Here is a 27722-nt window from a genome sequence, read left to right on the forward strand (position 1 = left end):
CACTGCATCGGGTGGCTCCCAGACACATTTTTATGCGCTCTCTGATAGTTAGGGATCCTGAGGCCGAGGCCCCTTCACTGTCCATGTGTACACAAGTAGAGACCAGTTTTGTTTTGTTTTGTTTCCCTGGTTGTCGTATGTTACCCACCTTTATTTAAGAGTCCCAGATATTATTTAACAATGAGCCACTTAGTAATCTTGTGATGAGACAAAAACATTTAGCATAATTTGAAATACTGTAACATTTCAATGGGCGTTCCACCAAGTAAAAATAAATGTGCAAACAACTGTAACTTCGAAAAATGTATAATTATTGAATCTGTATGTGTAATCAATACACATGTATGCCTACAGTATAAAGTGTGTCAGCTAGTATTTTTGTTAGTATTGTATCAGTTTGTTACATTTAAAAATCCTACTGACTGTGAACGCAACCCTAGCTTGCTCTCTTAGCGGTATATTTGGATTGGACGGAGTATTAGCTAAAGAAAATGGGTGACGACTTGGGTGACGAGTGGTGGCAACACGAGTACAAATCAGGTATTTGGGTTAACCATGTACATTTGACTTATCTTGTTGTATTGGAGGTCCTGGTGTAGTCTAAGGAAACACAACGGTAGCTTGGAGCTGTTGCAGAAATTGTCGGCTATAGTAAGCTAACGCTAGCTAGCAACAATCGCAGCAGTCTGAGTTACTGTTAACCCCTGGGTACATTCGTGCAATATTAACCTAAAGTACACATAGCGGCAAGTGAAAAGACAAAGCAGTGCTAACTGTGACTTACGTCTGGTTAGTTATTATCCGCATTGGTCGCAGTAGTTATTATGAGCAGGGGGTGTATTAACACGTGTTTTTTTTTCACCTGTTTTTTATGTGCGGGTCACTGCAGAAAACGAGGTTATAGGACAGGTAAAGTTGCTCTAATGTCCCCTATCGTGCCCTTCGCTTTCTTTCAACTTAAAAATGAAGTGTCTTACACGCATAGGTTTAAGCATCCAGTGGGCTGTACCCACGTTTCTTGCCACATATCAACACAGGAAGTTCCCTGCGGCTACTTCTGGAACAGCTTCATGCACTCTGCATACCAAAAGAGGGCAGTCGTGCTGTTTTAGGACGAATGACCTGATTGTGTAGCGATCATATTGGAATGTGAGCATGATGCTGTATTTTCGAGAGTCATTAGCAATTTTTAAGCTAAATATGTTCATTCACGTTTTCTGCATTTGTTGTCTCCGCACATGCACGCAGAAACGAAACATAATATGCCAGGTGTTAGTGCACATGTCAGTAAAATATATTGAATTGAGCCATACCAGCCTCAGTTCAATTTCTGATCCTTATTACGTTAGTTATATAATGCAATATACCGCTCTTTAATATTATACAGGTGTTAACGTTGCTTTACAATAATAAACATCTGTGTGTTTACAGATCAGCGCAGACTTTAATTGATTAGTTGATCTATTACTTATATAATACATATATTTTACTTATATATTAATTTATTAGAGTTTGCCTATTTGTTTACTACAGTTTCCTCTTGGGGCTGATTGACCACTTCTGTAAAATCTGCATTCTTTCATAAAAGTTGGGATTTGTTCATGATGAAAGTCATGACCAGGCAGTGAGAAGGGTTCTACAAGTTGCCTGTTCTCCATGTGTCCTGGGCAATGAGCTGTGATCACTTTGAAATGCTTCAGCAGAATGTATTATCTGCACAGGTGATACTCTCCAACCTTTCATGCTATTACTTATGTAAACCCATGTGTGTTTTTATGTCCAGAGATCTGTGCAGCGCTTTCTTTTTGTAGGTTTGCCCCTGGCATAACCGTCCTTCCGTGCGTTCATATCACAGAGCTGCTTGACAGAAATGGCTGCAAGGCTGACAGAAAATTGACAGGGCTGTAAAGCAGAATTGAAGTCTGTTAGACGGAGGATGGGATTGACTTTGAAGTCTTAAGAATAAGGCAGCAATTTGCAAGAAGCAGTGCAACTTTTTCCTGCTTTTTTCTATATTTTTTTTTCTTCCTTTTTTGCGATGATGTGTCTCGTGGCCAAATTCTCAAACCAATAATAAAGGGTCTCACAAGAGCCCCTGTCAAGTTGCACATTAATATTTCTCTGCAACTGTTGTTAGATACACACTATTTGTAGGCTTGCTGCCAGCGTCTCTCCCCCCAGGACATGTAATGGTATCCCCCAGTGTTGTCAGCTAGTTTCCTATTTGGATGGCACAGCTCATCATGACTTGGTGACTAGATTTCATTTGCTGAAGTGTCTTAGGCTATTTATTTCTGCCACACTGTGTAACTGTTCATTTTGTCATGTTGCACTTAAAAATATCTAATAAGGGTTGTGTTCACTTAAAACAGCAAAGGCTGCTGTTATGGTTTCAGGGTTGATGCGAGCTTATTTAAAGGAATCGGCTGACCTAATTAAAAAGAATAAATTGATTGCTGTTGTTTAACTTGTGTGTTTTTCCAGCCTTATTGAGCTTTTGCAGAAGTTATCACTGTGCTTAATGTGTGAGGATTATCTGTGCTATTTCGGAAACTAAGGCAGTAAACTGTATTTTCTCCAAGATAAACAATAATTCCTTATTCCTGTGCATATTTTTCTTTCATAACAGATTTAATTTTCCATTACTTTTTTCAACAGTACACTTGTTTTTTTTCTTTTTAGCATTCTTCATCTGAATCTTAAATAGGTGTCTTGAAAGCAACAGAATTATTGTTTAGCTGAACTTTGAGAACCAAAACTACTTTTGTCTACATCATACAGGCTGTAGAATCATAAAGTAAGCACATCAGTATGGTGACACAATGCCTCATTAATCTATAAATTGGGATATTTGTGTGGCAGGAGAAGGCACATGCTGAATACTTTGGGGGGTCTTGCTTGTTTTCACAGCACAGGAAAGCAGTGGAAATGTATCTATTAAACCTTTTTAAATGATTTAATTGGATCACTTGTCACTTTGAAATTAGTTAAATGCTAATAATAACAATTACAGTTCATAATATTTACTAAAAAGTAAATTAGTGGCCAATTCACAATTAAACCTGGACACCTCCTCCATCACCAAGTGTTCCAAGTTTCCTTGCATTAGGGGGGAAAAAGGTTTTTGAGTCGAACCCAGCTCAGCAAACATATAAAGCTTTTTTTTCTTCCAGTAATTCATCAAACATCAAAGCACTGTTTTGCACTCACTTTTTCCCAAATCCAGCTGTTTTGCATTTAAACTGGCAAGCGACCCAGTTCCTCTGAGAAGTATTCAGTATGAATACATAGAAAACAAGATAACTTTTAATGAACAAGGGAAAAAAAGGAATGTTATTGAAACACTGACATCTCATTTATGTCTTAGACAGGCACTTGACATTCAATGAAGGGTTGTTAAAGTCAATAAATCTTGAGACAGTAATCAAATAAAGTAAGCTTTACAAAGGCTCTCATTAAACAAACATGACGAAACATTCAAATACATCAAAATACTTTTGCATTTGCAGAATTATTTTGGTTGTGTAGAGTTTAAAATGATGACTGAGGACATATTTTTTGCAAAATACATATTATATATTTGTATTTCACCTAAATACAAAGACTGCTTATTGTAACATTTAAGGATTATGATCCTGGCGAGCTAGCAGGGGATATAGTGATGCTACTTGTAATCTTTCCAACACCTTTTACATGACAGCCGTTAGTGAGTACTTGAGTTCTTTGTTCATGTCGAACATAGTATGGCCCAACGGGCTGTGGGAAATTGTGGGTCATACCATGTCGGGGCTGGAAATATGGGCTCCCCAGATGGATGTGGATCTTACTGTCCTCTGTTGTGATGATACTGGGACTTGAGTCAGGGGTACTGGACCTCGAATGGTACCAGCCGTTCTGCTGTTCAGGTGTCTTGCAGAAAATAGTCTGATCTGTAACCTCTGCTGGCTCCGGAGAGCAACTCCTGACAGTTACGATCTGAATAGGAGAGCTGTTGTGGTCGGGTGTGACAGAGCGTGAGCAATTTGGGCTCAACATTCGAGACATGTTCGCACCGTCAAGGGGGGAGATGGCACGGTCAGGGTTGGAAGTGGGGGTCTTAGGGTTCTGGATGATGGTAATTCTCTGCTTAGGTGAAGCTCCACTCGTCGGGATTAGGGCTGTGCTGGTGTATGATGACGCTGTCTCTCCAGTTGGGCTACTGATCTCGAGCATTGCTGTGTTGAGGACATGATGCGGTGTTACTTTGATGTGCAGTGGCTGACCTGGTGTGTGTGTTAACATCATAACTTCTCCATTAATTGTTGGGTGCATTTCTGTCCCTGAGTGGCTGCTGTCCTGGCTTAGGTTGTTATTTGTACTGTTTAAGCTGTTAAGGCTGTTGACAGGAGAGCTCCTTTTGTTGACGATCTCTACATTATGGTTTGGGTCTGTGTCACCATTTTGTTCATCTAGTTTCTTGCTGTGCCTCCGATAGTCAGGAAGCAGGCTCTGTGCAGGCTCAGTTTGTACCTCTCTGGTGGTCTGATCATGGACTGCAGTGTGTTTGCTGGCACTGGGTTTCACACTATTGATTTGTCTGTATCTGTCTAGCTCACCAGTAAGTTCCTTCATCTCTCTGGCCAGCTCTTTGTTCTTGGCTTCTTGCTGGTTCAGTTTTCTTTGCAGTGCGGATTGATCCACTTGCATCCTGCAGATGGATTCTTCTGTTCCCATCAGCTTCTGGAGTTTCTCTTTCAGGCTGTCTACTTCTCTGGTTAAGAGTCTAGATTTAACCTGCTCCTTCTGAAGGCGGCAAAGGAGAAGGTGCTCCTGGTTGACCTCCTGCTTCTCTGCCTGCTCGTACCTTGAAAGCTCTCTCTTTGTCACTTCCAGCTCCTCTGTTAGAGCTTGGGTCCTCGTCTTTTCCTCATGGAGCCTCTTTTCAAGACACTCAAAGTCCTCTTCCAGTTTCATCAGTTCTCCCTCCAGCACTTCCTTATCCTGGAGTCTCTTTTGCAGCATTTCTAACTCACGGGTCAGTTCTTTAACTTTGTTGTCCTCAGTTTGGCAGTAATAGGCAGTGTTATTTGGAATAGAGGTGTATGAGTATTTGTCCTCTTTTTCTTTCCTGTTCTCCAAGACCTGTAACTTCTTCTTCATTATAGTTACCTTATTCTGTAGTTCTCTGTTTCTTTCCTCCTCTTTGTTCAGACTGTCCAGGAGATCATCTTTTTCCTTTGCTATGCTCTTTATTGTTTCTTCCAAGTCCACTTGAGACCTCAGTGCCTGCAGCCTGTCCTCTCTCAGCTTTTCTGTCATTGTGGCCAAATTGCCATGCTCGTTTCTTTTGCCCTCCTTCCTATGTAGTTTTTCCTCAGCCTGTCGGAGTCTCTCAGCCATAGTTTTTCTGTCCTCCACCAAAGCTACAGTAAGTGACCTGAGCTTGCCAAGATCTTGTCTGACGACCATTTCACTCTTCTCCAGTTGGCTCTCAACGGCCTCTAGATCTCTTACCTTTAGCCTTAAAGTGTCAAGTTCATCAGAAAGCATTTTGCTGCCCTGTCTCTCTTGCTCCAAGCTGTTTTTTAGGATGCTGCAGTCCTGTTTGCTCTTGCCTAAAGCCTCCTCCATCCTGTCCAGTTCACTAATTCTGCTGTTGAGTTTATCCACTTCAGCTTTCAGGCTACGGCAGTTGCTGGTCTCCTTCGCTAGTCTGCTGTCCAGGTCTCGACATTGTTCCGCCATGCGTATCAGCTCTTCGTCTTTTCCCTCCATTTGCACCACCCTTCTCCTCAGTACCTCGACCTCTGACAGGAGGCTTAGGGCTGTCATGTTGTTCTGGCTTTTGTGGAAGAGGGAAACTTGATTGTGGCGCTCAACCTCGATATGCAGAGATTTTAGTTCCTCCCCCACCTTTGCTCTTCGTCTAGGAGCACTAAGCCTCTGCTTGATATGGTCAGTGATAGCCGTCAGTTCTTTGGTACAGCGTTTCTGCTCCTCCAGCAGCTTGCTCAGTCTCTCTTGCTCCTTTACAACTAGCAGTGCAAAAGCCTTCAGCTCGGTCAGCTCCTTTTTTAGAATGGATGCTTCTCTTTCATGTTTCTTCTCTTTAATTTCCTGGTACTCTCTTTCCTTTTTAAGCAACAGCTTGAGTCTGCAGAGGAAAAGAATTGAAATGTATTGTCAAACAGAATAATGCAGCCAAGTTTTATTGTGTAACTGACTCATTTCAGCCCCCAAAGGGCACTTTTTATGTTTATAGCTAACCTCTTGAACTCACAAAATGTCCTAAGTTGTGTATTTCCAGCATAAACATTTATTTTGTTTTTCAGAAGAATCTGAATAACAGTTTGTTGCCCACTCAGTTTCCCCCAGAAGCAAAGGAGGCTTTTTTTTTTTTTTTTGCACATCTGTGTATTCCTGTGAAATGTACAACATGAGGACATGTGTGTATATTTCTTTATGTTTGTGTGTTTCTTTCAAAGCAACAGCCATTCTGTGGGATGTTTTGACTCACATGGCAGATGGTCCCTTGGCAGGGAGTATTGGTTAATTAAGAAGTTTCTTTACCCTTGAGTACCCTCAATGCTGCATCCAATCACCCTCCTTCTGTGCACCTCAAATGTAAACCCCACTTTAAGCTAAGAGAGTCAGGAATTCCCCTCTGTTCTTAAAGTAATTACAGACTGGCTACTTTTACCAAGTGCTGTCACTCCTCACATTCCCCCAGATGCGCACGAGTTCTGTACAAGCATTAATTCATACTGTGTATTTTGTCATCTTAGTGCATGAGACATATGCTCCAATGTGATCTGTCACCGGTGTATTTTTACTATTCGGAATGGGAGAGTTTGGACTTTTTGTGTCATGCTATTTTGCACTCTAGAGGTATATCCACAGTTCACATAGCAGAATCTTTTAAAACAAGCACACATTAAAAACAGTGACAGTGTAGTCCAGACATTTAGCTCTACTTGTGTATAATTCCAGATCCTCTATATTGACTTGAAACTAATGAGTTTTTTTGTTTAATTTTTTAAAATATAAGGCTACTAATGTTAAATCTCAAATACGAGACTGAACATTGTGTTTGTGAAAAGAATAAAGCGCGCTGTTAATTAAGATGTTTCTCTTACAACTTTAATCTTGGAGTGTGTTTTGAGTGAGTTTAATTAGTGCAGTTTAAATAGTTGTAAGTGGAACAAATGGGTGGTTATGAACTCGCTGTTAAGTATTTCTGTTTTTAATAAGATCATTCACTGATGAGTTGTTATATTGTTTCTCTTGACTTTGAGTAATGTGTTGATTCCTTTTAAATGCAGAAAATTGCAAAAAGCAAAATCTTCAAAATAATTTTCTACATCTAAATCAACACCTTGGATACCTTTTGAACAGCTCTGTTGCAAAGCAATCTCTTTGTTTAATCTGTGTAGAATTAGCCAACAGTTACGTTATCCTTATCAGCTTATCTTGCAGTTGTAAATCGGGTTTTAAATTGGGAAACGTTTCTAAATGCATGTCTGCATCTTTTTGCTGTAGAACAAAAAATTTTTCGTTCCTACCTGTGCAGTTCAGCTGGCCCGTGTCCTTTTTTTTCTTTTTGGAAAAAAAATCCTCAAAAAATAAATTGCCTCCACTCTTTTACCTCTCCCTTTCCCAGAGATCCCAGTGATGTGGACGTTCCATCCGGAAAACCAAACATTATGAGAAGTGCTCCGCACAGAGACTCTCTCGCACTCAGTGGCGCCCATTACATCATCAGCAAGTCCTTATATGGGACTGTACAGGCTCTACTTCTGTGTGTGTGTGTGTGTGTGTGTGTGTGTGTGTGTGTGTGTGTGTGTGTGTGTGTGTGTGAACATGTGTGTTTGTGTGTGTGTCTTTTTTTTCTGGAGTTCAGCCCACTGCAGATGAGGTCATTGTGTAGCAATGCCAAAGAGGCTAATGGGAAGGAGTGTGTGTGTGCGCACGCAAAGAAAAGTCTTCAATCACCATTCAATCTGCAAGGATAACACCCTCAGTTTGCAGGATTAGTTTAACCGAACATTTAACCATAACCATGCTACATAAATTCTTAACCTGCCTTGGCGTGTCCCAGAAGCATGCAGACCAGTTTATATGTTGTGTGCTTGGAGTTTGAATATACTTCAAGAAGAAAAAACATGTTTTGTGAGTTGTAGCAGCTTTGCCTGGGGCCCGATAACCTGACTGGGAGATGACATCATCAGTTCATCGGCCCTCAATTGCATCCATATGTCCCTCTTTTTTTCCTCTCTTTCTCTCTCCTCAACACATTCTCTCTTTTGTGAGTTATTTTCTCTTTCTACATTTTTGCTTCTAGTTATGAAAATGCCAATCTTTTTTTCCCTCTCATGCCATCATCAACTTTCACTTTATCTATATCTTCTTTTTGATTACTCAAGTCGTGAACTGCGTGCTCAGTATAGCGTGATTATACTCCTTTATTCTCGCAGTTAGTCTCATCTGTCACAGGAATGAAAAAGATAATAAATAGGTGTTAATGTTTAAGCTTTTTAAATGATTGTGCTAAACAAAATCAAAAAAATATAGATTTTGTTCCATTTATTTGCAATGTTTTTCACTGCTAAATAAACCTGTGGTGGTACTTTCTTTTTTCCCCTCTGTCGAGCAAACTCATGTAGGCCTCAAATAAAAGAGGCCTTTTCCCTCATGAGGCATGTCGCAGTCTCACAAGAATTTAGAAAACAGGCAAAAAGGTGCACTTAAACTTCGCTTTTTAGATATTTATGTTCACAAGCTTTTTTTTTTTTTTATATGAAGCATGCCAAATTAAACCCCACTGAAACTACTTAGACACAGGTCAGGTATAGAAACAAGAAATCGCACATGCAATGTGTGTGCAATGCACAAGAATATTTAAGCTGTTTCTGTCAGCAGAGAATCCATCTCGAATCATTTGTGTCATAGTTTAACATGTGAACGTCTTCCATTTAGAGACACAACCTCCTCTTCATAACAGACTCTACAAGTTGCATAACTTGGTGATGTAAGGCTGTATTCTGTGCCTGGTTGGTATTTGCTTTAATCCCTTAATTGCTTCATGGCAACTGTGGCTGCCTGTTCTAAAGGCATAGATAGCTGTGGTTGATAACATTTCATTTCTAATTGTTTTTGGTTTGTAATGGTGATTACTTATTGTTGAAGAAGATTATCATGTTTTATTAAAACACAGAGTGGCATTTCTAATATTTAGTTTGCCCTTAATTGCATAAATTGTAACTTTTTTCTTCTTTTTTTACTGCAGGATTAATAGACCTCTTGTCTTAGGCTCTGTTTTAATGAAATGTAGCTGATAAAATGGCAGCAGCTAAGCACGAGTCATCAGACGTTTTTGGTCTGCAGTGGTCATTATAAAATGTACTGTGCCACTGGGTAATTAACGTGACACAAGCAGAATTTTAATTTAAAAAAATTCCATGAAGCAGCCACCTAAGACACACACAGCCTTGTTGTTTTTTGCTTTATTTCTGGGTCTGAGATTTACAGTTATTTTCCTTTAACCCAAATGAAATGAAAATAATCTGATAACCAAAATGCAGAAAGTTAAAGTTGAAAGTCAATTTTCCAAGTTTTAAAACTTCACACCTTACTTGAAGCCCCTTAGTGGGAAACAGATCTTGCCCAACTGGGAGGATACCCAAAGTGGAGTCACAGGATTTGGTTGATTACAAGTCTAGGCACGTATGATGATTTATTATTGGCTAATTAAGGTACCTTTGCCATCTTAGAATATGTTCACTATCAAAAGTGGCCTTTTATGCTTTGATATGCTTTGGAAATTACAACACTTAAAAGAACCTTTAACTTTTGATCAAAGTAATATTGAAATGATCAAAAGCCAGGCCAAGTTGCATTGCTTGTGTTTTGCATTTTTATCAGTAAAACCATTTCAACTACTTCTACCTCCATGGAAGACAGTGACACTATCTTAATTATATACTTATACTGTATTATATACTAAATACTATAAGATTCAAACTTTCTTTTTGCCATGACCTTTATAATTATTTTGCCAGGAAAGAGAGATTTGAGATATTTCTCTTGTGTGAGAAAGATCCTCCTCATTCCTTTGAATATCTATGCACATACCAACTCCCATATCAGAGTTCATGAGGTCCTCTTTTACATAGAGGAGGAGTTGGCATTTCATCCAGTTCTTGAAAACTCATATTTGGGGGTTAAAAGAGCGCGCGCGCGCGCGCGCACACACACACACACACACACACACACACACACACACACACACACACACACACACACACACACACACACACACACACACACACACACACAAGAAATGCCGATATGTAATATGTCTCTTATCCGAGTGTAGCACTCTCCTCTGTTTTCTTAGCTCCTATTTTCATGCAGAGGTATAATTTTCTTTTTCTTCTTTTTTAAGGCTGTCACATTTGACAAATCCTTCTTTTTTCTAAGAGCGCTCATATAAATGGCACATTGAAAGTACAGAAAGAAAAGCAGCTGCTTAGTCAGTCGGTGTTGGCTTTCTTCCCTTCATTTATCTAAATGTTTAATAAAATTGAAAGTATGAATAACTGACCTCATCTGCTCACTATAGCTAATAAATGGGCCCAACAGCTTGTGATCGGGGCAGTGCTTCTTCTCTGAGTTGATTCACTGCCAGATCCTGATAATTTATGAACATCTTCTGACACTTCATTGGCTGAGCAGGCAGATGGCGAATGCGTTTGAGTGAGGGACGAACAGAACATCTGCGGGTTTCTGCTTTGGCACAGCCGTGTTTATTGTGTTGCTTTTCTCTTGGTTCTCTAGTAATTCAGGTAATACAGGAATAACATTTTCAGTTCTTCGTACAACTATAAAACGTTATACAAGGATTGCCGCGGGTCTCATTTGCAACAGCACATCTGTTGCATGTATGTGATATGAAGTTCTGAAAATTTTTTGTTTATTAACCATGTAATACAATACCTCATTAGTTAAAGAGTTTTCATTATGACCTGAAAAACTTGGCTTGAAAGCAAATGTGAAGTACAAATATTCCTCTTCTCCTCTTTGTGAAAACTTCAAGTCTTTTTGTTGAGTTGGCAGCCAGTGCAATTACATTTTAGCCAGTGTTAAATTAATAAAATTAAAAACAGAAGAGGCTATTCAGTTTCTTTCCAGTTGTGTATAATAGTAATTTATCAAACAACTCCTTTTGTCTACAGACATTTTACACATGAGGCTGATGCTGGATTAACCAGTTAAGATGCATTGTTTTGACTGGGCATCAAGGCTCTGCTCTGATGCTAGCGCTAATGGGATCACAGTTTCACCGTCTGGAGTCAAGCTGTTTAAGAAAAGGGACTGGACAGTGTGTGCCAATTACATGGATATCACCCTTCCCGCCTGCCTTTTATTTTCTCTGCCAGAGTCCTGAAAAAGGGGTTGAGACTGATAGTTGAGCCTCAGTTTTAGGCTGAATGCTGGTTTCATCTAGGCTGTAGTGCAGCAGACCAATGTTTTACCCTCCTGCGGTTTTTGTTGCACTGAGGAGCCTTGAGTTTACTAAATAAGTCTACATGTGGTATGTAGACTAACAATGCAGATTCCCCAAGGGTTTCTGCAGGGCTTTCCACAGAGAAAACCAGGGTTTGCCTCTCCTTGCTATACATTGCCTCAACCCTTGAACTGAAAGACGTGTTTACTTTCTTGGCAATAATTTGGACCTGTTTATTGTGTGTGTTGAACTTTGGCCTAGGCTTGATCTTGCCTCTATTACTTTTTGTATATTTTGTAGCCAGATTTGAAGGCATAGAAGCTGCGAGGAAGGAAGGCATCGAGCAGGTGATAAAGCACCACCATCCCAGGAGGACTCCCAGTACTCACTTAAACAGTTTGCAGCTGAGTGTGCTGCAGCTGCAAAACACATCAGCGTCTTTAAACCCGAGGCCACAGTTTTCACTTGGTAACGGATGTTATTATGATGCTAAAATGGACTAAATGATTAGAAAAACAAAGAATGAAGGAAGAAAACCAAAACTGTACCAGATACTCAGGTTGACGTAATTCTTGTTGATATGCTAATTTGATAGAGTTACGCTGTTCAGCTCTCCCGTCTGGTTAGTCTCCTCCTCCTTTGGCATTTCAACACAGGAAAAGAAATAGCGGGGGGGGGGGGGGGGGGCTGTAGTGCTAATTGGCAAACAATATAAGCTAACACCCTAATCTAAGGTGATAAACATGGAGCAGTTATATGTATGCATTGTCCCTTTGAGCATATGACATGAACATGTTAGGATGAAAGTATTTTAGCTAACTTGAGAATTTAACCCAAAGGACTAAAGTGTACAGCCTCATAGGGCTGTTTTAAATAATCCTTTTTAGATCATGTGCATTCCTTTCCTGCATCTGTAGTGCTCACTGATGATGTATTGATGAGAAAGCCACATCAGTTGTAAAGTGAAAACATGATAGCTCTAAGAGTGGTTTTGGGTAAAGTCTATGAAGAGTTTGTGATTCTGAACTGAAATGGACAGATGAGAGCATTGATGTCCCTTGTATGTTGAACATGTGTGTGCGGTTAATGCTGAGATGCTGTCATCCCAGTAATAAACCATAGAAAATACGCACAGTCTTAAAGCATGTTCTGATAGCTGAGGTTGGAACAGCCAGATTGCTGCAATGGCATAGTGACGTGAAGATGTAATCGTCCTTTGACACATACTGTTGCGCAAAGTGGTGATACGATGTGTGTTGAATCTTCTGTATTAAATTATGGCTAAAACAAGTCATCTGTTGAGCATATGGCACCTGGTGGAGCTACTTTTCCAGGGAAACGAGGGGGGAAAAAAAGTGAGGGGTGCCGATTTTTAGCCAGGCCGTGTGGTTTTCTTGGCCTGGAGCATATACTTTGAGAAGAAACAGAGTGAGATTGAAAGATAGTTGAAGAGGATTTGAAGTAAGAGTGGAAATTCTCGTTTAAATATTTAGGCATCTGCAAAGCAAGAAGCAAAGAAAAAAAAGACTGGACTGGGAAAGAGATGAAAGGGACAAGCGTATCACCATGTGCCTTATGTTGTTTACCCAGGGGATAAATGCAAGATTTAACTCAGCTCAAACCTATTTAAGCCAAACTCAAAGAAGCTGAAGTGCAGTCAGGAATGCAAAGAAGGGCAATAGAAACCTGTTCATTTTAGACAAACTATATCTTTGGAATACATAATTCAGCAGTTGGACAGATACCCAGCACGTTAAACATCCCTAGTTTGAGACCAGCCAGAGACAGAAAACCCATCCTCAGGGAGTCTGAAACTGGTGTTCTCCTAGTGCCTGGATAAATGGCAGGGTTGCGTCAAGAACCAGCATAAAATCTGTGTTAAATCAAATATCTGGCTCTATCCGATGTGATTCACCACTGGGATTTAAGAGTAGAGCAAATTTTGATGCTGTAAAATGCTACAAAATCAGAAGATTTTACAAGGTAGATTTTAGCATTTAGCCTAAAAGCAGACGGAAACACCTAACCGATTATCAAAATGGTTAAGTATTCTTTTAACTGACAAATAGAGCCTAAAAGCAAGGGTAGGAAGTAGAGCTGGGCGATATGAGATTTTTTCATATCACGATATGTTTTTTTCATTTCAGGCGATAACGATATCTATCACGATATAAGCCAAATAACTATATTTGTAAGATTTAAATGTGCCGTTGCTCACAAGTAAAATGTGAAATAATCAGCAGCTTGTTTTTATTTAAATATTTATTTCCCATAATAAGTTCAACAGGGTAGATGTACTTAAGGAACATGAGACTTTTTCAGATAAATAAAGGCAAATATTGCAAACTACACAAAAGGCAGCCGCTAAAGCGTTTAAGTTTCAAAATAGAACAAACAAAACAGACTAAATTGTCAATTCCACTTAGAAACAAAATATTAATTCTAAAAATAAATCTTAGTTTGTTTTACAGAAGAACAGACAAAACTGACTAACTTTTGTCAATATCAAATAAACTGAGAACTAAAAGGAAATTCTCAATCTCTCCTTGTTGTATAGCTTAGCTTTTCAAACAGTTTTAACAGTTACTTTAGTCTGACAAAAGCCGAATGACGAATTAGCGCTTCCAGTCAGAGACTGAGGCTACGTCCACACGTACACGGGTATTTTTGAAAACGGAGATTTTCCGTTTTCGTTTTAAAAAAATAATCCCGTCCACACATAAAGGCAGAAATGAAGGAAAACGCTGCTATGAACATGCCAAAGCAGCAGGTGGCGCTAGATTCCTAACCGTGCAGAAATGTTGGCCAATCAGAAGTCTAGAAGCCTCGGTGGGAAAAAGTAAACAAAGCTGGGGCATAGAAGCAGAACCGAGTCGTAAGTGTGGAGGGACAGTAACTGTGTGTATATGTAAGCATTTAAACACTGCAGAGAGTAGAATTAACAGTAACAGTATTGTAGAAATTCATTTCACCGAAACAATAACGTGGCGCACAGTGTGCCGCATGCACCAGTTTATTGTATTTCCAGACTTGCTTTCGGCACAATTTACAGTGCACGCTACTCTGTTTTTTGTCAGACTTGAAATAGCCGAAATACCTTCACACTACGGAACTTCTATGGCTCTTCCGTTCGACAATCTCTCCGGCATTGGAACCATCATCTGTTTTCTCTTCGGTCACGCTCGGTTGATTTTTCTAGTCGGCACACTCATTTCCTCCATTACCCGCTGGCTGCTTCCCAAACAAACACACGTGCGGCTTGGCACTTGTGCTGTACGTAACAAGTCACGCGACGTGACGCTGCGGCTGTGATTGGTTCGGCTCTGCGCTACTTAATTTGGATTGGCTGACCTTTTTTTTTTTTTTTTTTTTTTTTTTTTTGAGGACAAGAGCGGCGAGGTCTATCGCGATAGCTTAATTTCTCTATCGAGTAAAAGTTATATCGCGATACATATCGTTATCGTTCTATCGCCCAGCTCTAGTAGGAAGTGAACCAGACAATAACCAGTGTTTCCCACACAGACTTTAGTTGGACAGTGTATCCAGGTATTTTAATTCCTGGCCAAGAACATTTGGTGATTCAGACTCATAATTTCCATCACGTCATTCCCTGCCAACTGGCTTGCTGACCCGTCTCACTGTTGTCGTGGCCCTCCACCATCATTCGCCTACTTCTCCAGAGTCTGATCCTGCAGATGAATGAGCTCAAGCTCCACCGTCTCACAGAGGCTGCAGATCAGAACAAGGACTACAAGCACTAGCTGCTCCCCATGACAGTGGAATTTGGAGACTTGACCAGGGCGCGAGGGACTCACTGGAGAGGCAGCTAGCTATTTTGCTCCTTTTTATGGTCTCCTTCTTTTAAGATCATTCTTTTAAGACAGCGTAGGTGTGTGTTCAGTTGGATTATGCTTTAGATTATTTAATAAAGAATGATGTTTTAGATATTTAGAAAGGAGAGCGGGCAAAGAGATGAAAGAACCTGTATGTTATGAACACTCAGGAATAAATGCGTCACACGGGGCTACAGACACACCACAGACATGCCATGTACTCATGTATTAATCATCATTAGGCCAAGATGAACCACATACTCTTTAAGTGAATATGTTTTTAGCTTTCCACATTGTGTTTGAAGAGAGAGAATTCTAGTGAACTTAATCGCTCTACTGGTATGACTATTTTTGGTCTTTAATTGCATATATGCCTGTGGTGGATCAGTAAAAGCCTTTTTTCAGTTTGGCATGCAGAAGCAGACAACTAGTCTCCTTCCAAGGCTGCAAGCCCAGTGCGGGTCCAGTCTCTACATAGCTAGATTACAGAGTGGACGCTGGAGGTACATGAACCAAGACAACCGGGAACTTCGACAAAACGACCTTTAAATTGCATGGGAGAACCAGTCACCACCTTTATGTTAGACCTAGCTTCACCCGTAGGCCACATCTAAATACGGTCTCTATTTGGTAAGGGAACATTTCTACCCACCAACAAACCCTCAGCACATTTCCTTACTTTAGAAGAAACCTTTAGCCTATACTGTGTTGTGCTGTTGAATGGGACATGAGAGCGCCAATTTAGCCTCTACATGTAATTGCAAGTGAGTGCATGTTTATGTGTTTACAAGGGGGAGTGAGCTGAGCCAGGTTGGCCACAAAGTCTAACCAAGTCCAGAACGTAATGGACTGTGTCTGAGTGGAGTAACTCCTAAGTACTGTCTTAAGGTCATATGTGTGTATATATAAATGCTGAGATGGAGCAGCCACTCACTCTGCCATGAAGAGCTTTACAGACCAACATAGACTAAAAGAATTTAAGCCTTCACAAGTGTACATCAGAGCTCAGGTCCGTCCCATCAGGTCTTATTCCAATGTACTGAAATACTTTAATCCCTTAGCCTTTCCTAGCTTGCTGTAACATTCCCTTCCTGAAAGGAATTGGTGGATATTTTTATAAGCCTAGCCTCAATATAGGCCAGCATGGGAGTATAAATATAAAATATCAGTGTTGTCTTTGCTTGGGCATACATTTACATGTGTTGGGTTTGCTGCACAAACCTCTCTCTGTCCTGCCTCAGCAGAGTGGTAAGGCTGTTGCTCTTATGGATCAAAGCCCTGTGGCTTTTCTCTTGTTCCTCCAGCCTGTGCAGAGCCTCAGAGTGAGAGAGGGTAACCTCCTGAAGCTGCTTCATCATCTGTTTTGAGGAATGCTCGTGGGCTTCCACCAAGTGTTTGAGCTAAGAGGGGGGGAAGGGAAAACAAAATGGGCATGAAGAGTAAAACTTTAGTTTACCTTGACTTGCTGAGAGTTAACCACAGGGAGAAAGCTCTCTCCTGTTGCCGTTCTGAAACCAAGACCGAATCCACAAGACAATCATCCGTGCTTACAAAATGCAACATAGTATGTAAATCTGATGAGTAAAGCTGTTATTATGTAAAAGCAACAAGAATTATTCTGCCCACATTATAATAGTAGGCATTTTTGATGAGCTTCTTCCAAGATTTTTGCTGCCACCCAGTCCACTTTGCTGTGGTAGAAATTAATTGAAAAAGTGCTCACTTACAGATTTTGTAACCATGGCAGAAGGATGGATTCAAAACATGCAACACCTGTACTGCAATTTAACAAATGTGTGCAATGATGCAGCAGTAATAGACACTCTTTTGTCAGACTGTAATGCATCCATCTCATTAAATTTGATTATCTCCTCCAGATGGTGTCTACATTCTTTCTGTTGGCAGTTAGTACCTCAGCATTAGGTCTTTCATACACATCCTGTAAGTGGTCCTGCTGGGCCCAGAGGGAGTCTCTCCGCAGGGCATGAAGCACCATCTTCTGTCTGCTGAAACCATAGTGGGTCCTCAGTAGACCTGAATCTGTCTGCTCTGATTTCAAAACAGGAATTACCTCATCCCTCGCCTGGTTCAACAAACACAGCAGAAAAACAGTGGCTTTAATTTCAGTTTCTTCTCATGAGTTCACAAGAGCTAGAGTGAACTACAAAATAAATGCAAATCCAATATGAAGTAAATCATCCTACCTGTAGTTCCCCCTCCAAAATGCTGAGCAGAAACAGCAAGTCATCACAGGACAGGCCTTCTCTTGTGTGTCTTCCCTTCCACCTCTCTCTCTTCTTTGGCATATTGTCCTTTTCAATTATGATTATCAGAGCCTGGTTAGGTTAAAAGACAGCTGTTTAGGTATTTCTTTATACAACCTCGAAGATGGGAAGAAATGTTGCTGCTTTTACCAATGGGGTATGTGAAGTCTGTCGTGGAGCTGGAAAAGCTGAGAAATAGGAAATGATTGGAGGTGACAGCTGAACATTGGTGAAAAAGAAAAATACATGCTTGGCATGAAAGAAGTTAAACAAGGTCATGAGTTGTTTTTACAGTACAAGTGGTTATTGTGTTGCTTTTGTAAGTGATGCAGATCATATAAGCTTTGATGAGCTAATCCAAAGTCAAAGGGGTCTCTTGTCATAACAGTTAGTGTTACTGAAATAGATAGGCCTGCGCCTGGCATTACTTTGCGTGCAGCTTATGTCATCTCATAGTCTTACTCTTAGCACATTTACAGCAACTGCTGTTAGTTTGGCTGATAAAATGGACTAAATGTTTCCATAAAGTAGGACAGTGATTACTGACCATATATCTAGATACTGTGTGTGTGCGCGTCCGTGTGTGCGCGTGTGTTATTAAAGCTAATCACATAAGTTAAACATTGTTTGCCGGCCAACTTTCTGTATGTTCTCACCCGAGACACAGAAAGCAATCAGGTTCATATTAGTGAAAGATGATGTCATCTTGCTACTCTTCAGCTCTGCTTTTCAGGCCCAAGTTCTGCCTGTGGGCAAGAACAGTCCTTATTCTATAGTATTTGGTCCTTTCCTTTTTAGATTAGTAACTGAAGGGCCTTGTGTTTTGAGGAAAAAGTATTTAAAATTTTAAAGTGCCCACAGATTTTTTATTTTTTATTTTGGGGGGGTGGGGTTCAGTATGTCTGTTTGAAGACAGCTATACCTTCTCATATATTTCGTTGGTGCATGTTAGAAAGTCTGATACTGAACAGAAAAGCAGTGAGAGTCTTTATTTTTCTCAGTAGCTCTTGCTCTTACACAAGCACACAGACAGGCAGCATCTGCTTGTTTTCATCAAGGCCCAAGAGCAACTTTGAGGCTCTAAACAAGGTGAGCACTGGTACATAAGAGACAAACATTGTGCAAGAAGAAACAAACCAAACAGAAAAAAAGACAACCTTTAACTAGTTCAGACTTTAGCCAATAACATTTTCAGATACTAAATCACTGTGAGAGTGCTGGCTCACTTAAAGGAAGGTGTCCACATTGAAGTATTTTTCTCTTGCCCTTGGTCTGGAAACAGAGTGAGTGACAATCTCAAACTCTCCCCCCTCCTCTTGATGCCTTCTCTGTATCAATTAGGAAGACAGATGAAGCTGTCTGGGCTGTCGATGCATTTCTTTTGTACTTCCCTTGACATTTAGCTACAGAAAAGGACAATAAAACCTCAGCACAGCTGTTTGGGAGTGTAGATAAAAATTGGAAAGCTGAGTGCTGCAATAAACACGACTACAAAGTAGAGCTGGGCGATATATCGAGTTTTTAAAAAATATCGATATATTTTTATACGAGATATAAGATGTGACAATATCCTTTATATCGATATAGTCTATGTTACGTTATAATTATACTTGTGGAGCCACAAGTTTGCCTCTCTTTCGTCCACTTTCGTCTTTACGCAACGTTACTCGGCCTCGCCTCTCCTTCACTGAACACAACTCACCCTCCTCCCCCATCGCTTCACCTGCAGGAAGCGACAAGATGGACACGGCAAATCTCCGTTAACGAGTTACTGCGCATCGCCCCGTGCGTGGGGCTGGACGGCGTCAACGTGTTAGCTAGCTAACCATGCTAACGAGCTAACCACGCTAACGCCATGCAGCCCAGAGGGGCTGCACGGACTAAAATCCTTTCATTTTCTCAAAAGTTGACAGCGCGCCTTATGTATGAATTCTGGTTGTGCTTGATGGCCGCGAACCGATTTTATGTGGAACACGGCGCTCAGCAATCTGTCAAAAAATGTTTTAGTACGACTTTGGTAAGCTACGGAGCTGCACCGCTTGATGGATTGTCGGAGCATTACGGCTGAGTCTCGCGGAGTGATACGTACTGTGCTTCAACGTAATATTACCCTACTGTGTATAAGGACCATAAATGGCACCTGTTAAGAGACGTGGTTGCGAAGCGGATTTCAAACTCCAGGCTGTCAGTCACGCAGTACAAGTTGGGAACAGAGCATCTGTGAAATCTGTCTTTGTTATTGTGCTCAGCGTCTTTTAGTTTACATTTTGACTGCACAATTGTGAGCTTTTTGTTATGCACAAAAACAACATTGTTTTCTTTTATTTATGGAGCATTATTATTTAATAAATGCTCATAATTTATTTTTGAGTAAATTTTATGTACATCTGCTCTATGTTAATAAAAGTGCCTGTGTGACATCTGGGACACAGCTTTGACTAAGAACTCTCTTTTTGTTCTTTCTTTATGGCTTTAAAAAAATATATCGAGATATATATCTTATATCGCCATCCAGCTAAAAAATATCGAGATATGAATTTTGGGTCATATCGCCCAGCCCTACTACAAAGTTATCATATCCTATTATAATTTGATATTATTTGTCCTGAGGCCCAGATTTGAATGATGGAAGGAATTGAGTTTGTGCACTAAAGGGAAAGTTTATAACTCATCTTGAATAGGTTCAGATAAATGCAGAGGGTCTGATGTGAGTTAGTGAGCTTTGGCACATATTTTCTATGATGGCCTGGGGTCTGTGTTCCTTGGACATGAGCATTAACATATTTCTTGTTCCTTTTGCCGTCCCGTCCTACGGTGCTTTTAATGTGTGCAAGTCGAGTCATGACACGTGCTGCTGTTTCCTTGCCCTTGGCACTCAATTGATTAATAGCGATGGGGCCGGAACGCCTCACTTGCTCTCTCTTGCTCTCACTCTCTTGCTTTCTCACACACACACACACTTACACACACACACGGACACGAGCCAGGCTGTGCTTTCTTTAGTGCCCACACAGTGTCTAGACCAGCACATGCTTACTGATGTCTAAGCACACTCGCACACAATGCCAGGCATGTGAAAATACCTCGGTACTTCAGTTGTGGCTCAGAGCCAAAGTCAGCCTTAATAATGGTTGCCAGGTCTGCCCTGTTGAGGACAGTCCGCTGGCAGGCAAGTTGGCAGCCTCACATGTGGCTGTGCCTCTGTTTGTTTATCCGAACACCACCGGGGGCAACATGCCTGCACCCCTCTTGCCCGCTCCTTTCTACCCAAGAGGGCACTGGCTGCCCTCACAATAGACCAGTACCATTTCCTAAAATTAATCTTATTCACAACACCTTGTCCTGGCCACAAGTGGTCACAGGCAGATACAGGCAGTATCTTTGCAGCTAATTTGTCCACAGACCAAAAACAATGACCGTTCACCTGTTCCTTGGTATTATCCAACCAGCTGTGTAATTGGCCTCCAAACTAGAGCTGCATTCACACATGCGGCACAGCCCTGGACTGTTCTAGACATTACTAGAGGCGAGAAGGAAAATGAGCGAAAGCATGTTCCATTCATGTGTTAAAAATTCCTTAAGGGTGAGGTTTGTCACATATATGCCACTTTTAATGAAGCTTTGAGTGGACTGCTTTAACTTTATTTCAGACACACAGTTTAGTTATTTTTTTTAGCACATCTTTTGAGATTCTGGACATTCATCTTCTTTCCATTTATCTGGAGGCAATTTGTCATGTCTGTCTCATGCCTGTACCCTGATCATTTTTCAGTAAAAGTCACAGGTATTTGTTTGTTGGATTAAAAATATGGTTTTCGGTGTTAAGATTCATTACTGCCCCATTTCTGTATATGGAGAGGGGTTTGTTACCCAGACCGAGGATGAGTGCTGCATGAGAAGCAACAAATTGTCTGTTCTCTAACCTTTTCTCTGGCTGGTGACTCTTAACTTAAGTTGCTTTAGTGGTCACAGTTAAAAACATCCATTTTTACCCTGCACAGTCATATTGAGCAGCTAGTTTTACAGACAGCTCTTTTATAATGGAACCCTACATGGCTACAGTTTTTGGCAATACAACCTGGTCCGTGGCCCCCGGGTAATTTAATTTTGACGCCCTTGCTTCAGCTGCTCACTCTCACCAGTTAGCTCACATCCATTTTATATCCACCTGTCATGGGAGGCTGGATCAGTCTGAGTGCTGGAGTCCTCTTTGGCCTTCAGTTTTCAGGGTCAAGCTGGCACAGCACTCTATAATTCATATTCGGTATGGTTGGTGTGTGTTTTGGCTAGAGCACAGTACTTCAAGAGTGGTATAACTGAGAAATTATACATTTTGCAAGCCAGCTAGATGGAGGGGTGCGGAGTGCTGAAGAGTCTGTAAATCAGTTTCGTCACAAGTAATGCAACTGTTGTGCTTTATGATTATGAGTGTGGTTAGGCTACATATGCTAAATGTTTTAAGCATGAAGGGCGTTTAATGTTTTGTTTTGTGACTGATTTGAATTACTGTTAATTTAAAATGCTTTTGGACATAAGCCTTATCATAGTTCTTCACTTTTATATACATTTTGTGCCATTTGATATCACATACCTATCTGACTGCATTTAAGTCAGTTTAATTATTGTGATGCTGGTCAACTAAAGTGAGAGAGTGTAGTAGACCCTTCTAGGGCCATGAGGTAATGCAGCACTGTGCTGTGAGTTCACATTTTACACTTACTATCCTAAATAATGTTAATGGTGTTAGTCTTCTTTCCAAATCGTTGTTTTGAGTTGTGTTGCTTTATGGTTTAGCTTTTGTGGGTGGTCTTCTTACATAACAGTAAACGATCAATAAATCAAATGGTAACCATAATTGCGGAGAGCAAAACAACAGCCATTTAGTAGCCAGTGGTTTCATAAAATACAGTGTACATTATTTAGTTGTGACGTAAACCGTGTCCTTCTGGAGTCATTTTTGTTCAACGAGACTCTGTGGTAGTGCAGGATTGTTCAGACAGACAGACAGACAGCCCCCTACCCTCATTCTGAGATCAGATGCTAGATTCCTCGTGCACCGAATCAGTATTTTATTAATATATATGGTGATTATTAATATCGAATAAATGTAAAGATCGCCCTTGTGATACCGGCCACTGAGGTATCTAGAAGCAATAAATGATTTTTAACTAAGTACAGTACCAGTATAGGTTGCAGTATGTGGTCCTGGTTCAAAAGAGGTTTTCTCATTTGGTTCTCGTAAAAGCTTAAAAGCTTTGCCTTATTTACATACCCTTCCTATCTCTGATTAGCAATATCCTCTGGAGCTACAATCACTCTCTGCCAGCCAGGACTGGCTTCACTGAAACACGTGCACGTTGGTCTTTCAGAATAACTTTGAACATTAAACTACACAGATCAGTCAGTCAATTGCTAGCACTGAAAATGAAGCCTCGCTGACATGAGGTAATTAAACATTTTTCATGACTGACCACTCTTCTAGGACAAGAGACAGTAGAGGTCAGAGTAAAGACTCTTTAATGAATTAGACACTTGATTTTTTTTTTCTGTAATTGAGTCAGATAAGACATGACAGTGATCGTTCCTACACACACAAACACACATATCCCACATACTGGTGACCGAGTTCTCTTAACATTAAGGCTGGTTTTATGTAAAGGTCAAGTCGAGCTGCCTTGAATGCTGGTGAACATCTGTTCCCTCTGAAGGCAATAAATACCAGATTGTGTGTGGGTGTAGCTGTTCTTTCATTTACTGATCCAGATTTCGTGAGCTAGTGTGGGTGTGTGTGGGTGGGGGGGGGGGGGGGTTGTGAAGCATGTCTTGCTTTGTAGACCTAAACAACTGTAAAAATTTCTGGAGAATTTATCTTTGTCAACCTCACTGTGCACCCATTACTGCTCCTCCTGGCGATATTTAATTCCTGCCACTGACAAAAGGTTAAATGTACTAACAAACCCCTTCGAGACATATGTCCACATGTTTTAGTTAGTTCTACAATCCAATCTTTTACTTGCAAACAAAATGTCAGCGTGTACCCAAACGTTCGAGTGTTGGGATAATGCACTGATTGAACAGGCCAGAAGTGTTTGAGGCAGAACACCAGTCCCTGTTCGGTATTTGCTGTCTTTGACCAGTCCACTTCATTTTTAGCCTTCTGTCTAAAGTCCCCATTGATTTAATGGTAACATATATTTAAATTGTGGCTTTAAAGAGGAAGTTGTTGGCTTTCAAAACCAATAACTGCTGTGCCCGCTCACCCACCGAACCACACAACTCCCAACACCTAACAAGCAGCCTTGAAATAACTTATTGATCACTTCAACATGTCCCGAATTGATTTCATGGAAAGTGTCTTATTGTTTTTATAGAAACATGAACATTACAAGAAAATTGCCCCAAAGTGTCTTTGGTGGTGGGGATGGAAGTTCTACTGTGTAATGGAAGTATTGGGTTTGGAGTATGGTGAAAAGAGTAAATACTTTGGATTATGAAGAGGGATCAGACAAAGTGCTGTTTTTATTCAAACATATAAAAACTGAGCATTTTAAACTGAGCATTTCTGGGTTCATGGCCAACTCGGTTTTATGCAGTTCTGTTGGCGGGGTGCTTTACTTGAGTAACAGTAATTCTGGGTGCCATTTGTCTGGAATTGAAACAATCAACTGTTTCCTGGAGCTAGTCAATTGATCCTCAGCCAGCGCCATTGACCACCCTTTAAGACCAGTCATCCATATTGATCGGGCATTAAAGATTACCAGGCAGCCCCATTTCCCCTGCATGTGATTCTGCTCCACAGGCATTAGCTTTCACTGATCTCTGGTTATGTGAGCTGTAACCTTACTGTGCTCCATTCATCTGAAAGCATGCGTTTTAATCGTTACTCCGCCATATTGTTTGACTGTGGCAAGAAGGCAATTGAGAGTTGGGGGTTCCTCAAGATAATTACCTCTTTCAGATGATGATTGAGACTGAGAGGGTTTTTTTTCTCCTCACTCATTTTATAGGAAGTTTTATATTCAATAATCATTTTTGTACTGATCTGGTGTAGATGGAAGTGGCCTCACAGTCTCCCTTCACTTGAGGTATATATTCCTTTCCAGGATCTTTTCTTGAACTGAGTTTAAGAATTTCATGTGACCATGAAATTAATTTATGTAGACCACTAAATTTTATGTCCGACATCTTTTTCTAAGTTGTTTCATTTGGAAACAATCTATGAATTCAATATTACTCCTAACTTTTTCCTAACATTTGACGAACTCATCTGCACCGTAAATGACAAGTTTTGACACCTCAATGTATATCAATAAAGACCTTGTTTGACAACTATTGGAACAGGTTCCAGGTTTTTCCAAGGGTATCCCTAATAACTAACAGACTTAAAAACTCCTTTGTCCCACACGCCATCAAACTGTTTAACTCCTCTCTGGAGGGGAGAGGGAGGGGAAACAGGAGGACAAAGGAGGGGGGAACAACTAAGCTGTAGTGCCTCTTCACCTCACTGTACAATACCTTGTGCAATACTCTTTGTAAATAGTCAACAGTGCAATAGACTCAATACTTGAAATGTGCAATTCACTTGTATTTTTATTTTTTATTCCTATTTATTCTATTTATCCCCTTCGTATATTTTATTTATATTGTCTCTGTATTTATATATATGTGTGTGTGTATATGTGTGTGTGTATATATATATATATATATATATATATATATATATATATATATATATATATATATATATATATATATATTCTGTAACTGTAACTTCGGTCGTTGCTGTGCTTTTTTTGGAAATCGAATTTCCCAGAGGAACCCACCCGAGGGATTAATAAAGTTCTATCTTATCTTAATAAACTGTATAGTCAGAGATCACCCTCACTAAATTTTGATACACACCCAGTCATTTTGTTCTGAAAGCAGGCCTGAAATATGACAGAAACAGCTCAGTTTAAAAAAGAGAAATAAGGGTTACCTATAGTAAGCATTCAAAGGGGGAAAGAGTTAAGGTACTGAATTAAGTTTTTTTTTAGTGTAGTCTGTGAAAACCAGTGCACTATAAAGATGGGAAATATTACCTAAACACTTTGAGTGCTCTGAAGAAGCTAGCTAATTTTCAACTTTCTGATAACAACCTCAACATGTCCTTGTGTTAGCTGTCATACTTCATCTTGCATTTCATTAAGGATGAATTGAAATGTAGAAATGTCATCATGCGAAAGAAAAAAATGTTAAAGCGATAAATACGAGAGAGAGAGAGAAAATGTTAAAAGTACAGGATGAGCCAGAACAGAAATTACTGCATGGTTGGCTTTTTGTAAATACTAATGTTTGTTGGATTAGGAAATTGTTTTTTCTTTTTAGTTTTTTGTATAGGTTTTTTTTTTTTTCATGAATATGTCAGAACTATTTTGCTCATTTATGGGTTTGGTTAACTTCTAGCATCGATAATAAGTAGCTACATTTTTTAAGTAAATTTAAGCACATAAATCCTGTTTGTGGACGGCGCAAATATTCGGAAATAATAGCAATTGAAAAGCAATATAATTACAAGATTTGTTTTCACAAGATGAACAAAATTTGAAAAGTTTGAAAATGTTCATCATCAGTTCCTGAAGCAGAAACAAATATGCACGCATAATTTTCTGAATGACTTTGACCAGCGACAAAATTATTGAAAACATGGTCAGGGCATCTCCACAAGTGCTACCAAAATTAATACAAGAAAAGATGACTGCTGAACTGATGACAGAGGCTCAAGGTTTCAAAATATGTGTAGGAAGAGAAGGCTGGCTGTGATATAAAGGTCACACAGAGCATCATAGTTTTCACCCACAGAATGCACAGAGTACTCTTGTTGGCTGTCACCAACCACCTCAGTTGCTTTAAGTGGACATGCAAGTGTCAGATTTGAACAATATAATGATCTACGTGATGTTTTGCTGAAGACCTTGGGTCATGTTACTTTGACATACATCTCCCACATGAAAATTGTAGGCCATGAACTAGTCTTCATGGTGACGGTATATCCTGTTTGTTTTGACATAACAAAGAATTCAAGAAGTTGACTCAGCTTCCACATCCCTCAGATCTCAGTTCGATCACACCATCTTGAGGCTCTGTCCTAGTACTTACAAGGATCTTCTGCTAAAGTCCTGGCAGCTGATACTTGAGGACATTATCAGAGGTCTTATGGTATCCATGCCTCGGTGGATCGGGGGTATTTCAGTGGCACAAGGGGGACCTACTTAAGCTGCAGCTGGTTTCAATGGTGTGTTTTGTAGCTCAGTTTAGCTGCCGTGCTTTAGGGCTCAGTAGTTATTACATTCACCTTAGACATGAAGCCAGGAAGAGATACAAACCAGTCTCAGGTGACCACAAGCTAGTGTACTTCTAGTCCCCCTCCTAACTAACCCAGTGCCAGATTCAGATTGCTGTTAGCTGTACCAAAAGGAAGTAAAGCACTTACTTGTTATGGGACAGGTAGAGCGTCCCCTTTTCATATATAGGCCTGGATTTTGCTGTAATTATGGTCCATTTACATCCAGCATCTTGTCATAAAGGCTTCCTTGCCTCTGTAATTAACCTTGCCTTTAATTGTCTTTCCCCTCATCCTCCGGCATTGTCCTTACAACCGTCCAGTGCAAGTGTGAGAACAGGGTGAGAGCCAAGAAGAGTAGGATGGGGAATGATTGGCTTGGTCCATTAATAGTGGGAGTGGTCTTTCAGATGGAGGAGTGCATTGCTGGACAGATGAATGCACAAAACAAGGATGAATGAAGGTCTTGTGAGGGATAACATGTAAATGGGTGTGGTGTTTGAATGATTGAGAGAGACCCTTGAGAGAAAGGGAGAGCAAGATGGATCAATGATGCCGTGTAGAGTTTCCTTTTTAAAGGATCCTTGAAAATATTTAGTTGTATTTAAAACACACACACAGTAGTGAGGAAGGAGTTAATGGTAACCACTGCAAAATTGATTGTAAAATGGGAAATCAGAGAACAAGGCAGAAAATTTGGTCAACTGTTCGCGTGCGGTGTGCCTTTTGTCAGTTCTCGTGGCCCGGAGCAGAAACCCGCTGTGGCAGATGCTCAAGTGTCTCAGCCGTATTATATGAGCATATCCACACGCCCCTTC

At 40.3% G+C, this 27722-nt stretch overlaps 2 protein-coding genes across 5 annotated transcripts in view; one reads left to right on the plus strand and one right to left on the minus strand.

The window, feature by feature from the left end:
* The first annotated feature begins 428 nt into the window (after positions 1-428).
* cmss1 (cms1 ribosomal small subunit homolog) overlaps positions 429-27722 on the plus strand; it is a 31856-nt gene continuing 4562 nt past the window's right edge. Inside the window, exon 1 of the mRNA XM_080903949.1 lies at positions 429-540. Coding sequence (XP_080760075.1) covers positions 492-540 — 49 coding nt within the window. The 5' untranslated portion in view covers positions 429-491. The remainder of the gene's footprint in view (positions 541-27722) is intronic.
* Positions 2954-27251, minus strand: LOC308410135 (filamin A-interacting protein 1-like). Of its 4 annotated transcripts, XM_080903285.1 has the most exons (6): positions 27055-27251; positions 17733-17770; positions 17523-17654; positions 17231-17401; positions 16540-16718; positions 2954-6133 (listed from the first exon to the last, which is right to left on the minus strand). In XM_080903285.1, the coding sequence occupies exons 1-6, from the start codon at positions 27086-27088 to the stop codon at positions 3628-3630; spliced, it is 3060 nt and encodes a 1019-aa protein (XP_080759411.1). In that variant the 5' UTR covers positions 27089-27251; the 3' UTR covers positions 2954-3627. The 4 variants fall into 4 exon arrangements, 3 of the variants coding, with proteins under 3 accessions (XP_080759411.1, XP_080759412.1, XP_080759413.1); XM_080903286.1 differs by lacking the exon at positions 17733-17770 and having other exon boundaries at positions 27055-27239; XM_080903287.1 differs by lacking the exons at positions 16540-16718; positions 17733-17770; positions 27055-27251 and having other exon boundaries at positions 17523-17630.

The sequence above is a fragment of the Rhamphochromis sp. 'chilingali' genome (genome assembly GCF_963969265.1).
Source record: "Rhamphochromis sp. 'chilingali' genome assembly, chromosome: 14".
NCBI classification, from domain to species: domain Eukaryota; kingdom Metazoa; phylum Chordata; class Actinopteri; order Cichliformes; family Cichlidae; genus Rhamphochromis; species Rhamphochromis sp. 'chilingali'.

Coding starts and splice junctions, on each gene's coding strand:
- LOC308410135 (XM_080903285.1), bottom strand. CDS start 27,088: ATGAAAAGGGGACGCTCTACCTGTCCCATAACAA. Junction 17,771..27,054: donor CTCTACCTGTCCCATAACAA/GTAAGTGCTTTA, acceptor CCTATTTCTCAG/CTTTTCCAGCTCCACGACAG. Junction 6,134..16,539: donor CTGAGGCAGGACAGAGAGAG/GTTTGTGCAGCA, acceptor TTTCCTCTGCAG/ACTCAAGCTGTTGCTTAAAA.